The sequence below is a fragment of the Colobus angolensis genome, unplaced genomic scaffold (genome assembly GCF_000951035.1).
Source record: "Colobus angolensis palliatus isolate OR3802 unplaced genomic scaffold, Cang.pa_1.0 Scaffold637, whole genome shotgun sequence".
NCBI lineage: Eukaryota > Metazoa > Chordata > Mammalia > Primates > Cercopithecidae > Colobus > Colobus angolensis.
Window position 1 is genome coordinate 371,071 of NW_012120010.1, and position 13,491 is coordinate 384,561.

The 13,491-nt window shown below is 35.5% G+C and overlaps 1 protein-coding gene across 1 annotated transcript in view; it reads left to right on the plus strand.

The window, feature by feature from the left end:
• RIT2 (Ras-like without CAAX 2) overlaps window positions 1-13,491 on the plus strand; it is a 216,994-nt gene that overhangs the window by 93,748 nt on the left and 109,755 nt on the right. Inside the window, exon 2 of the mRNA XM_011963948.1 lies at window positions 5,391-5,447. Within this exon, the coding sequence (XP_011819338.1) occupies window positions 5,391-5,447 (57 nt within the window). The remainder of the gene's footprint in view (window positions 1-5,390; window positions 5,448-13,491) is intronic.

Consider the following 13,491-nt stretch of genomic DNA (forward strand, 5'->3'; position numbering starts at 1 on the left):
GGAAGACTTAAAAGATTGAGAAAAAGAGGAAAGGAAAGTCATGTACTCAAATGAAATATAGGTAAAATCATTTTTCCAAAAAAAGCCATACAACTTTAATTGCCAAAATACTGAAAATTAGTCTGGAACTTTATGTTTCACAGAGGTGATAGTGTACTTGACAGTAAACAGAACCAGAACTGACAATCTGCTTCTCAGGGAGACAGAAATAATTAGAAAAGAAGTATTCACCTTCAAGATGTGGCAGTGAAGGAAAAGGTAGGAAGGTAGTGAATAAAACTAAAGATTCTGTTGAAAAGAAAGAGAAACAAGATAAGACAATTACTTCTATGATACCCACCACCTGTCAATGTTACATAATTTGAAAAAACATAAAGATAAAAACCTTACACTCTACTAACCTGACAGAAGACAACACCCTTGACATAATAACTGAATATGTAATGCATAGGAATAGAGAAAAAAAGGTGAAACAAACATGATACAAAACTACCCTAAGAAGAAAAAAGAAGAGTGAATCAACTGTTTTAAGGTAATAAATACTCTCCTCCAAAATTTAACAGAGCATTGACATGTACTATTATTAATTTCAAGACATAACTTAGTAAAACTAGTGGACTATAAAGAAAAAAGAATCCTTAGTATCTCCAGGAAAACAGAACAAACAGTTAATATGGTTTAGAAAAGTGCAGGACAGGTGTTTTATATCCAGCTAAGTTGTCTTGTAAGTATCACGGCTATAGAAAAATAGTTTTAAATAAGCAAGAACACTGGAAATACTGTACCCATGAAATATATATATATATATATATTCCTCCATCCAATCAATAGAAGATTGGGAAAACTTTGAAAAAAAATAGGTAATGATGAAGGTTTATTATATTCAATTTTAAACCTAGACTAAAACAAGAATAAGAAGATGAGTACAAGAATGTGAATGGACTTAACTTGCCTATTAAAAGAAAACAAATTTTAAATTGGTACAAAAAATCCAGCACTATAGTATACCAAAAACCCCCTGAAACACAGTGGTTTACAATTGTAAATTCAAAGAAAAATTAGGAATAAACCCCCAAAATTGAAACAAAGTTAAGGCAGTGATTATAACTTTGATCAGACCAAAACGATAAAAATAATTAAATGACATAAGGGAAACTTTTTAATAATAAAAGCCACAATTCACAATTCAATTATGCACTTACACAGTAACATTCTGATCAAAATATTGATTTCTGACTTATGCTGGTATTTTCTAGGACAACTGTTCTCACATGGGACTTGTTGATCATTACCCGTTTCTCAATATTGGGTTCTTATGTGTATATAAACGAATGTTTTGGGAGTAAAAGACCATTGTTATTAGATTTTTAGAACCAATGTATTAAGATATTATAAAGTCAATACAATGAAAATATCTGAAAAAAGGATAGAATTATGAGTTTGAGTTTCTTATGAAGTTGCTCTTTAGCAAGGAATAATAGAATGCCAATTTTTTGAGGAGGTAAAACTGTGTAACATAAAATGAAATAAAATTTAATCTCCAGTCTGACTGATAGCAGATTCTCTCCAGTGTGATAATAGGTTGAGCTGGATAGGTACGTAGGAGAGATTTTTCAAAAATTGTTTTTTTATAAATTATCTCCCCCAAGTGGAAATGCCTGTTAGATGTCCCATAGGGGAATCCACTTTGTAAAACACAGAAGAAACTTATACAAATCAATCTTTCTAAAATTATCTCGTGAGTTCTGAAACAAAGCTCAGCTGGCTCCTTTTGCTTTGATTCTGTCTCAGCGGCGGGTCAGAAGATTCCACACTTAAAGGGTTTTTTTCAATTATACAACAAGCAGCAGGTTTCCATTACAGCACAAATTCCATCATCTAAATATATGCTGGGTTTTTTTATTGTTGTTGCTTGTTTGTTTGTTTTTTGCAGGGTGGGGGCTTGGGGTCGGGTAGTGGGGAATGGAGTCTGGCTCCAGGATGGAGTCACCCAGGCTGGAGTGTAGTGGCACAGTCTCGGCTCACTGCAACCTCCACCTCCCAGGTTCAAGTGATTCTCCTGCCTCAGTCTCCGGAGTAGTTGGGATTACAAGCATGCGCCGCCATGCCCGGCTAATTTTTGTATTTTTAGTAGAGACGGGATTTCGCCATGTTGGCCAGGCTGTTCTTGATTCCTGACCTCAGGTGATTCACCCGCCTTGGCCTTCCAAAGTGCTAGGATTACAGGCGTGAGTCACTGCTCCTGGCCTAGGTGTTCTTATAAATAACTGTAACAGGTAAGTCCTTGACTGATTCACTTATTTCTGATGTTGGCTGTATGTTTCTCAAGTCTATATCTAAGTGTTTCTATTATTAAAATGCTTTCATATCCTTTTTCTTAAGTTTGTTCAAAACTTCTTCAGGCTCCATAATTCCTTCCCAATTGCATAGCAATTAACTTAGCCCATAACAGTTCGTTCTATTGCTTCTTGATAGCTTCCATGACTATCATGTACTGATACCTGGTAGAGGAACGTTTAAATGTGTGGATAGAATGGTGTGACATTTGAGTAGAGATATCAATCATTATTAACATTATTAAAGAATTTCAGAGCCAGAGAGTAGTTAAATTGGTAAGAACAGATTTTATTCAGGAACTATGGCAAAGGATAAAGAAGAACTGCATATAGAACTGGTCTTAGTTCCAAATACTGCAAGCACTAAGGCAGATGTATAGCCAAGAAGCAGGATTGGGGTCAGTGGATGGAAAAATTACTAAGAAATATCCAGAAGGGGTGATTCTGGTTAAACAAATTTAATGAGATTCTTGCTGAAGTCAGGGAAATAAAGTATTTCTTGAGGAGTGGTGGGGATGAAGAATTTGATGAGGTATTGAAAACGATCAGATATCAAGGGTAGGGGATGCTCTCTAAACTGATTTAGCAGTATTTTTGCTAAATCTGGGTTATGAAAAGATGAATATGGAAGTACAAAAGTTTAGATGTAGGTGAGAAGAGGGTTCTGAGAAGCCTGACTGAAGTTTTGGCAAGGAGTGAGTCTTCATCATTCTGATATCAAGATGAAGATGGCGAAGGTCATTTTTATGTCATAGGATAAAGGCATTCTCATGGATGGAAAGTACCACACTAAGTCTGAGAACAGGGCTAGTAGCTGTTCGGGCAGTGGTATAAGTTCAGACTAAAAGGAAAGATGAATGTGGTTCACGAAAGACCACATATATTAGCATATCATGTTGAAGATTATGTTCTTTATTTTAATAGCAGCTGACATGTGAGTGACATAATTTTTTTAATGATGATGTTGGTATCATTGGGAAAGAGCTAATGTAAAGAAAATAAAATAATTATGAAGGAAACAGTTTTTAGTCTAATACAATAGAGATTTTCAAAAGAAATATAAGATTCTGAACTAGAGTAATAGCAGAATCAAGACGTTTGAAAAATTTGTTGGAGTGAAAACTTAAAATTTGTGTTTGTATGGAGGATATGAGAGGGAAGGGATGCAAAGACATCTTTGAGATTTTAGCATAAATAATTGACTATCATAAGATGGATGTTGAGGCTGTTAATCACATTAGTAATTAAGTGTATATCCATTTGTTTTGAGTGGAGTAGGAATATCTTCATTTTAGTTTTAAGTGTACTGAACTAAGCTATTATTGAAATTGAGATGACTGATTACTCATAGCTAATTGCTCGCATGAAGCCATGCCTCTGACCTCTGTATTCTAACTAGGAGCAAACCAGTCAAGAACAAAGAGAGGGAGACAACTGCCATTTTAAAACTCAGGAAAAGCATTTTCCAAATGCTTCTTCATATCCACTTAATAAACATGTTGCTGTCAGTGTTTACCTGAAGTATTCTAACTCCTCAGGCTATCTGTAAGGAATCAACATTCCTTACATTTCAAAAATTTGCATTTGCATTTCAAAAATTTGCCCAAGGCTGTCAAATTGAGTAATACTTTCATGTAGAGACTTCTTTTGTCAATGCAAAGAAAGGAAGTAAGCAATTGTTAAAGCATAAAACAGAAATTCTCTTCCACTGGGTCAGTTTCCATTTCTTTGCATTTCTCAGCAGAGTCAAACTAGTGCATTCTACATGTTTGTTGAATGTAACTGAGTCTTCTCTGCCCTGAACATTTGCTAAAGTGTGTATACACTGTTAAAAACAACCAACCAACCAGAGCTGGACACTAGTTAAAGCAATAAAAATAAATTTAATCCAGGAACTATTTCCACAAGGGAAAAGAGTCCTCAGTATATAACTAGGCTCAATTCCAAATACAGAAAGGACACGTAGAGATTTATAGGCAAGGCACAGGGGAGGAGGAAGGTGAGAGGGGAGGAGTTACACCCATGAATGGAAAATTCCTAAGAGGAGCCATCAAGGGGAGGAAGATTCTTGCTAAAATGACTTAGCAGGATTCTTGTTGAAGGTAGGACAGAGTGATCAGATGTCAGGGGAGGATTCTCTCTAAACTGACTTAGCAGGATTTGTACTGCAAGTGGGCTATATAGACCCAGTCAGAATGCAAGGACAGGGTCCATGTTTGAGGCCTAGTAGAGAAAAAGGCTTAGGGTCTTACCTAAAGTTTGCTCAGGGAGAGAGTCTGTTAACAAACACACATGCAGAAGTGAGGAAAAAAGAAAGAGAAGAGCTGTTATACACTATTTTTATATAAGTTTGTTGTTTTGCTTCAGAGTTCCTTTTGCTTCCTAATAATGGAAATTCACCTGAGGAAATACTCTACAATAGAAATATTACAAATGTTTTACAAAATCATAGGTTTGGAAATAATGTGGAGAATACAGAATTACAGAAAAAAAGGAATGAAAAAAAGGTGATCAATAACATAAATTTATTAGGCAAAGTAAAAGTAACTGAAATAATTTTAATTTTGAACAGTTAAAGACAAAAATCATATAATTACATATTTTATAGTTCATAAGAACTTCAGAGGTTATCTATTCACTTTTAAGATGAAAAACTTAAGAGTTCCAAAGAATGTACAGATTCTTTGGTGAAAGGGACTTACACATCATTATTACCAACTGTTTAACCAGAGCAGGTCAAGAGGGATTCTGTAACTGGTTTATGTCTTCATTATGTCAAGAGCTTCTTTGTTTTTACTCTAATACCATTTTTATTGAAATACACTTAAAATTTGAACATATTTATTTCAGAGAAGTATCTGGCATTATCTGACACATTTTTCCCTCTAGAACTTTGTCTTATTGTTTTCATTTTGTGTGAAATTAAATTAGTTACTCACATAACTAACTTATTCACCAGAACCTTTTAAAAGATTGGTGAACTATGTTGGTAAATAACTTATTGATTAATTGGTGAGGTTTTATTAAACAAAATGTGTTTTTTTTTTCTTTCAGCAATGACAATGCAGTTTATTAGTCATCAGTTTCCTGATTATCATGACCCCACTATAGGTAAGTAGAAACCTCTTTTCTCCGTAAGCTCAAATAAAGACACTGTGACTAATGGCTTGAAAATATTAGCAATGTTGATGGAAAATAAATATAATTTACTCTATTACCCAGAACACATACACATAAATCTATAATATGTAACGTACTATTACCAGGGGGTCCTTGCTCCCAGAGCTCTCAAGATGGTGGCGGGCCCCTTCCAAAATAGAGGTGGGCCACTTCCAAGATGGTGGTAAACCTCGTGTTCTCTGACCTGGGATTCTTGGCCTCACAGATTGTGAGGAATGGACTCTTGGGCTATGTGGTAAGTGTTATAGCTCTATTAGAAGCTGTGGGTCATGGAAGAGAACCATGGAATTCAGTGACTAGTGTTCAGCTCGATTAGGAGGAACTGAGGCACTTAGCAGCACAGGAACAATGGCAAGCCTTTAGCCCCATCGGGAGTGGCAATGGGCGCCTGGCTGGATCACGAGTATAGCGGACGCCCTGCTGGATCCGGAGGGATGAAAGTCAGAGGCAGGTCTGTGACCTCGGCAAACAGCAGTGGTGGATGGCGAATGAAAGCTAGGCTCTAGCCGTAACAAAACACGGACCAGAAGAGTGCAGTTGCAAGATTTAATAGAGTGAAATAGAGTGAAGACAGAGCTCCCATATAAAGGCAGGGGACCCAAAGGGGGTTGCCGTTGCCAGCTTGAATGCCTGGGTTTATATCCCAATCCTTGTCCCTCCTACTGTGCTCTCAGGCGATAGATGATTGGCTATTTCTTTACCTCCTGTTTTTGCCTAATTAGCATTTTAGTAAGCTCTCTGATTGGTTGGGTGTGGGCTAAGTTGCAAGCCCCCTGTTTAAAGGTGGATGCGGTCACCTTTCCAGCTAGGCTTAGGGATTCTTAGTCCGCCTAGGAAATCCAGCTAGTTGTGTTTCTCAGTACCACAACAGAAGCTTCAAGAGACAATATTTGTCCTTACTTCTTGCCGGGTACCCTAGTATTATCTGTTCTATTTTATTTCTTTCTGGTAAATGGTGGTTGGAATCCATTAAGTGATTTCAGTATCTAATAATGGAGATCTATCTGCATTTGAGAAGTTTCTCTGGATAATAAAATTGTACTCTGGATAGTAAAGTTGATGTGAATATATATGTATTTAGTCATTTGCTCACTTCTGTCAGTCTCTGAATTTTCTACTGCAGAGTTATTTAACCATGTTAATGGTGCATTTGGAACGTTAGACATAGACATAACATTATCCATCATTCTCATCCTGAAGGTTAGGAAACTGACATTTAAGGTGTAAAAATGTTGCTAGAGCCAAAACACCACCCATGTTTTATTCCTCCTACCCAGCTGTCTTTCTGTCATAATATACTGTAGACGCTTTGCATTGGGGAACAAGTCTTCTCCCTCATTCAAAGCACGAAAGATATCTTTAAAATTGCCTTACTCATTCAAAAACCTACTTTAAAGAACTGGTTGGAAATTTTCAAGCAGAGTCCACAGTAGTACTCTTTGCTTAGAAACACACTGGTATGAAAAACACATCAAGCATTATTTCCCAGAGATGGGGGCATATAGCCTCATGGCTGACTGGTTGTCTGGATGGTGAGCTCCTTTAACCACTCCCCATTACTTACCCTATTTATTCCCTCAGTCTGAATATCTCTTATCCTCACCCCACCCATGGGTAAGATCATCTAGTTTCTATTATGCTCAACAAGAAATTTTAATTCAAGATCTAACTTGATATATTCAGTGTCATCCTGTAAATTATACTCCTGTATTCTTCTCCGAAAGGCCCCAGAATATTAGCTTGCATACCATTGCTGACAAATATAAAACATACTTATTTTTAAATGTCTGATTGTTTATTAAGACCACCTCATCAGTTGAAGTAAATTGATTATATTTAAGTACATGCAATTAGTATGTGGTAACTGGAAAGGGGTTCCTCACTAAGTTGAGGTTTGTTTCTAAAGAGAAAGTAACTACTTTGCAAAGTTTTAGAAGTGATTCGCTGCAACAGTTGCTTGATAATTCTCTAAGTCAATTTTCTAAATATCTTAGAAATTCTAGAATGCCAATAGCTTCATACCACACACTGTAAGTTACAGAAGAGGGACAATCTTTGGAAAAATCTCTGAATCTTTTATCTTGTTGGAAAATTCAATAATATAATATATAATTTATGAAATCAGAAATTCACTCAGTTGTTTATTATTTTCTGTTATTCTTTAAACTTTGTAGGTATTGGTGTCTCAAAAACCAGCCTCTTGTTCACCAGCCTGTCACATCTAACAGCTTGAATAGGGCAGTAGATGTGAATAAATCATAAATGACTCCTTCAAAAAGAAGAAATAAGAAGTATATGATGATGTCTCCTTCAGTTATCCATGAGGCACATCTATCACTTGAGATTAAGATACCTGGACATTCAGTACTAACAGATAGCTAAAATCATACCTTTATCTGGCTATAAATAAAACAGCTTTAGAGGAAGAAGTTTGAAAATTAAAACATAGAGTACTTTATTACTTTTGATTCGATTTTCCCATCATTTCATTTCTTGGCCTTTCTAGTGGGAATATTGGTTAACAATTTTCCATTGGTATCCTGCTTGCAGAAGGTAAATGTCCAAAATAATTTACCTTTCACCTACTTCTGCTACATAACTATAACTCAGTGTGGCTGACTTAATGACTTCTCAAGAGGAAATTCATATTAGTACAGTTTGAAAGTCATACAAATTATAAAAGCATAACACCTATCAAGGATACTTTTTTCACAATTGAGATAGGAAATAAATATTTTTCAATCCTTCTCTAGATCTGTTTGTTACCCTGCTGATTGAGGCTTTTAAATAGCCTTTTCTCTGAAATATTTGAGGGATCTATATGGCTTTATTTTCTCCCTTATATTCAGCTTAGAGTTATTCTTCTTTCAAATATACCTCAATTCTGAAAACGTGAGATCCGTTTATCACTGAAAACAGTTAGATACAGTATTTGATATCACTGTTCTTCCCAAGGAGTAATTGTTTCCCTTATTTATTGGCAACAATTTCAACATCAATAACCAATGAATTTATAACAATAGAAAGGAAAAGCTGATTGGTTAACATCAGGTTGCTTCACATTACTGTTTTTGAAAGGGTTAAAGCAGAGGAGACTACTTTATTACACGGATTCAGATAGAATGGAATCTCTTGCTTTCAGAAAGGATTGATCTGTTCACAGGTCTATTTGCTAGCTTGAAATTTCAGTTTGGTTTTGTGGCATCTAGCGTGAGTGACTTCATTTTGGTTTGGTCTCATGTGTTAGGCCCAGGGCAGGAGTTCAGTCCAAAACAATTGTCTGTCATAATTTTGTTTGACAGGTTAGAGCAGATAATCTCTGTTCTAAACTTATTTTTGAAAGATGCATAGGAATTAGGCCGGTGAAGAGGAGGGATTGCTACAACAAAAAGTTTAGGCACCTAGACAAGACAGTACAACAAGTGACAGAGCTGGGGCATTTTGGGAACCAGAAGCCCAAGGGTAGAGTAAATGGTATGATATGTAGGATGGAAAGTGAGAGCTAAATACATTACCAGGCACCAGATCTTTGAAGATCTTGCAGGCCTGGCTAAGGGTTTAGATACCTACAGTCTTATACTCTTCTGTGGGAGAAAGATAAATATTACTGACAGCCTGCTTAACTTTTCCATTTGATAGTTCCAAGGCAGAAAAACTAAACATGCCTCAACTTTAACTAATAGCTGATTTTCTGTAGTAGATGTTTACTTTTTCCAGGATTCTTTCTCATGGTAAAGCATCCCACCCACCAGCATCTCATGCCAGAAACCCATGAATAATTCATCATACCTATTTAAACTTCTACATTAAACCACTCACAAAATTCTGTTGTTTCTACCTTTATAACAGGTTTTAAAACTGTTCCCATCTCTCTATAACCTTTTCTGTAATCTTTTTCTAAGCCACACCCATCTCCAATTTGGACTTGTTTTAAAATTGGTTTCTACATAGAACCAAAAAATATCTTGAAAAATTTAAATTTGGACTACTGTAATCTCTGTTAGATGCACCCTAGTGTTGTATTATTTTTAGCATAAACAAATTCTAAGAACAAAGTGAAGACTCTCGTGGTCTTGCTATTATTTATGTCTTCAGTTTCCACACTTGCCACTTCTTTATTGGGCATTAACCATATCCACCTTATTTTAGATCCACAGACTAGTCAAGCCCTTTTCTGTCTTAGAGCATTTTCACCCATATTTTACCCAGAATGCTCTTCACTTTTTCACCTACATCTTTGCTTTATTCACTCATTGTTTTCTGTTAAACTTAAATTTAAATATTGCTTCCTCAAGAGCACCCCTTTTGACTTCCCAAAAATAAGCCTTTCCTTTATGTATTCTTTTAGAATCTTGAATACTTTTAATATCACTAATCTCTAAGAAATTAAATAATTGTTTGGATAATTATCTGTCAAATTAAAGTGTCATAAAGGTTAAAAACGCCCAATATGTTATTACTAGTGTATCCCAGACCTAAACAGAATGTTAAACATGTAGCAGATGCTATAAAGTGTTCATTAAATGGAAAATTAATAAGAAAATACATTTCTAGGAAAGCATTAATCATTTCTAGATATTGCTATAGTAACTTTAGAGTCCTGGTGAGCAACTAAACTAATACTAATCAAAGGTGTTCTAGCAGTCTTTTATAAAAATTCTCTGTGTTTGTTAATTACTATTTCTTGACCTAAAATGATTAGCAAAAGAAAATTTTCGTGACAAATTAAAAGCATTGTGCTAATGTCAATCAGTCTTTGTTTTTTCTCATCTTACTCCTCTGCTCTCCTAATCCTTTCTCTTTATTCAATATTAGTTCCTTAACAAATATTTATGTTTCAGTCATTGTTCAAAGCAAAGGAGTGAAAGGTGCACAATGATAGGCAAGAATTGCTTTTTCATTGAGTTTCTTTGCCTACTATTATTTCCTCATCTTTGAGAGCTGATCATATCTCTTTGTCTAGAGTCTAATTTTTCTTTCTTTTTTTTTTTGTCTCATTGCCTTAAGATGACTTAAGGTCATTACATTAATACAGAACACAATTTAGTTACAAATACCTGGCCTTAAGAACCTAACCAATTGTTTCTTAGGGTTGCTTTCCCTATGGAAAGAAAACGACTTTAACAACTGAGCAATCAGTTATTACTTTATTATCTCATTTGCCCATCCATTTATTTGGTTCTTACAGTGCCCAGAAACTCACAAGACCAACAAGTTTCCAACTATACTTACATATTCTATTTTCAAGGAACACATCCTCTTGTAATTGACTCAACTGAGAATGCTTTTCCTCTTTTAGTGTTTTAGACTTCCAGTTTCATTTACAAACCATGAAAACTGCATAATACTCTCAACTGAAAGATTTATATTATTTCTGAGCAATTGGTTTTTGTAGAACTTGTTACAGTTCTACAAAAAAAGAATAAAATGCTATATATAGAGTTAAGTGTTCCTGAATGATTTGGGAAGCTTGAAAAAACAAGGACTTCATATAAGCAGCAAAGTACATCAACAATATAGACAGGTCATCTGCAGATAGCCTTATGCTCAATGGCTGTTAGACCAGCATGGAACAAATGTACCACATTAAGTATATATTTTTCAATATCTCTTGTAGAAAAACAAATACTTCTTAAGCTATGAATTTAGAAAAATACTGTGTTTGAATTACACTAAAATGGCCTGTTCTGTGTCGAAAATGTACACTAATAGAGTCACTCCTTTGTGTCACTAGAAAATTCTTGTTAAAATGTAAATGCTCAGGGGAGAGTTAATGCCCAGAGCCATTAGTAGTCATTTATATATTTGCATAGATTAATGTATCCAATTATTCTAGAGAGCAAACCACAGAGCCATGGTCTACAGAGCAACACTGAATAGATACTTACTGAAGGGGTGTGGAGAAGGGAGGATATTACTACTAGGCAGAATAAGTGCTCCAGTGTAACTCTTGAAGGAAATCAAGGCCTATAAACTAAACTTGAATAATTATATTTTTTAATGACTCTGGAACGTTTGAATGTGATAGGATAGAAAAATAATTCGTATGAAACTAATTAAATTGGATATTGAATTCTGCCTTCATCCTGGCTCCTTATTTTCTTTCCAAATGGATCCTGTAACACCCTCTTGCTTGCTGTGCACCAACCACACTGGACTCCCATTAGTTCTTTAAATATGCCAAGCAACCTCTTCTTTGCCTTTGGGTTTTGTCAAGATACTTTCCTGTACCTTAAACACCTTCCTTCTGCTCTTTACAGAATAAGTTCTTACTCATTCTTCAGGTCTCAGTTTGCATACATCTCCTCAGGGAGGTCTCTGATTGTCTTACCTAAATTAACTGCTTACCACATAAACATATAGGCATACATACACACACATACACACATACACACATATGAATGCAAAACATGCAGGTGCATTTCCTATATCAGCACACAGCTTGTTTTCTTAATCATATTTATTCAATTCTGAATTAAAAGTTATATTAATTTTTTGTTCATCTTCCCATACAAAAAGTAGGTTCCATGATGTCAGGAAACATGCCTGCTTTGTTTTGAATTTCTTTCCTACAGGACCTCGCACAGTACATGTTTATTAGGAATGATCAAAACATTTGTGGAATACAAAGAATGCATGAGCAACTTTGGTGTCATTTTCTTCCCCCTGTTATCTAAGTTAGATTTCTATGGTCGTATAATTTCAGACCCGTTAACTCTCTCATTTGAAATAGTAAGCTAAGCACCACCCAAATTAAACCTAAACCTTTTATGAAATTGTACTGGAGCAGCTGAGTATGACCATGAAACCTGGTCTCCCTTTAAATGTATTATGCTTGATCTTAAATAGGCTTTTAATGGTGCCCTGGAATACATATCCAGGTCATAGACTACTCAGTTTCTCACTCCCCTAAAATCACCAACTTCTCCTCTTATCTTCACTGATGACCTTGCTTTCTACTTTACTTAGATAATGGAAACAACCAGAAGACAAATTTTAAAGACTCCCATTCAGAAGATACTTCCAAAGCTACCCACCACTCTGAGTCCACACTTAGCCATGCCACTTGTTAACTTAGGTGAACTGCCAATGCTCCTGCATAAGCCAGTACTGTGGTTTCCATTCAGTAGATTCCATCCCCATGTCCAAATCAAAAATCTTGCTCAAAACAATCTTTTCTTTTTATGAATCACTTCTCATCATCATAAAAATGGTGTTTTTTGCACTCTAAATATTAAGAAAAATTAAAAATTCATTTTTGACCCCACTTCTTCTACTAGTGCCTTTCACATTTCTCCACTGCTTTGCTATAAAGCTGCTCAGAGTTGAATATACCACCAAACTCTAATTCCCTTTCTACTACTTTCTTCAATCAACTCTAGCCATGTTTTCATCTCATCACTCTACTGAAATTGCTTTCATGAGGGTTACCTTGACTCTTTAGTGACTAGTCCAATGACAATACCAATTATCTCCATTTTAACTTACCAGCAGCATTTGATATGTTCTACCACTCTTGGATTTCATCCACTTTTTTCACTTGGCATACAGCATATCATACTCTCTTGATTTTCCTCTAACCTCTGTAACAGCTTTTCTGACACTGTCTGGTTCTTCCTGTTTACCTGGATATTGAAGTCCCCCTGAGACTCAGCGTTTGGTCTTCTTATTGTCTCTCTCCACATTCCCTTCATTGGTGATTGTCTTCAGTGTCATGGCCTTGTGTATAATGTATATGTTACAACTCCAAAATTTATTTTTCCATCTTATATTTCTCTCTTGAATTTCATACTTGTATCTCCAGCTTCCAACTCAACTTCTCCATTTAGACGCCTAATAGACATTTCTAAATTCCCCTGTTCAAAGCTGACCTCTGACCTCTGGTTCTTTCTACAAAAAAAAAAAAATTCTTTTTCATCTACAGCCTTTCCCTTTCTTTCTTTCTTGCTTTCCTTTTTTTTTTTTTTTTTTTTTT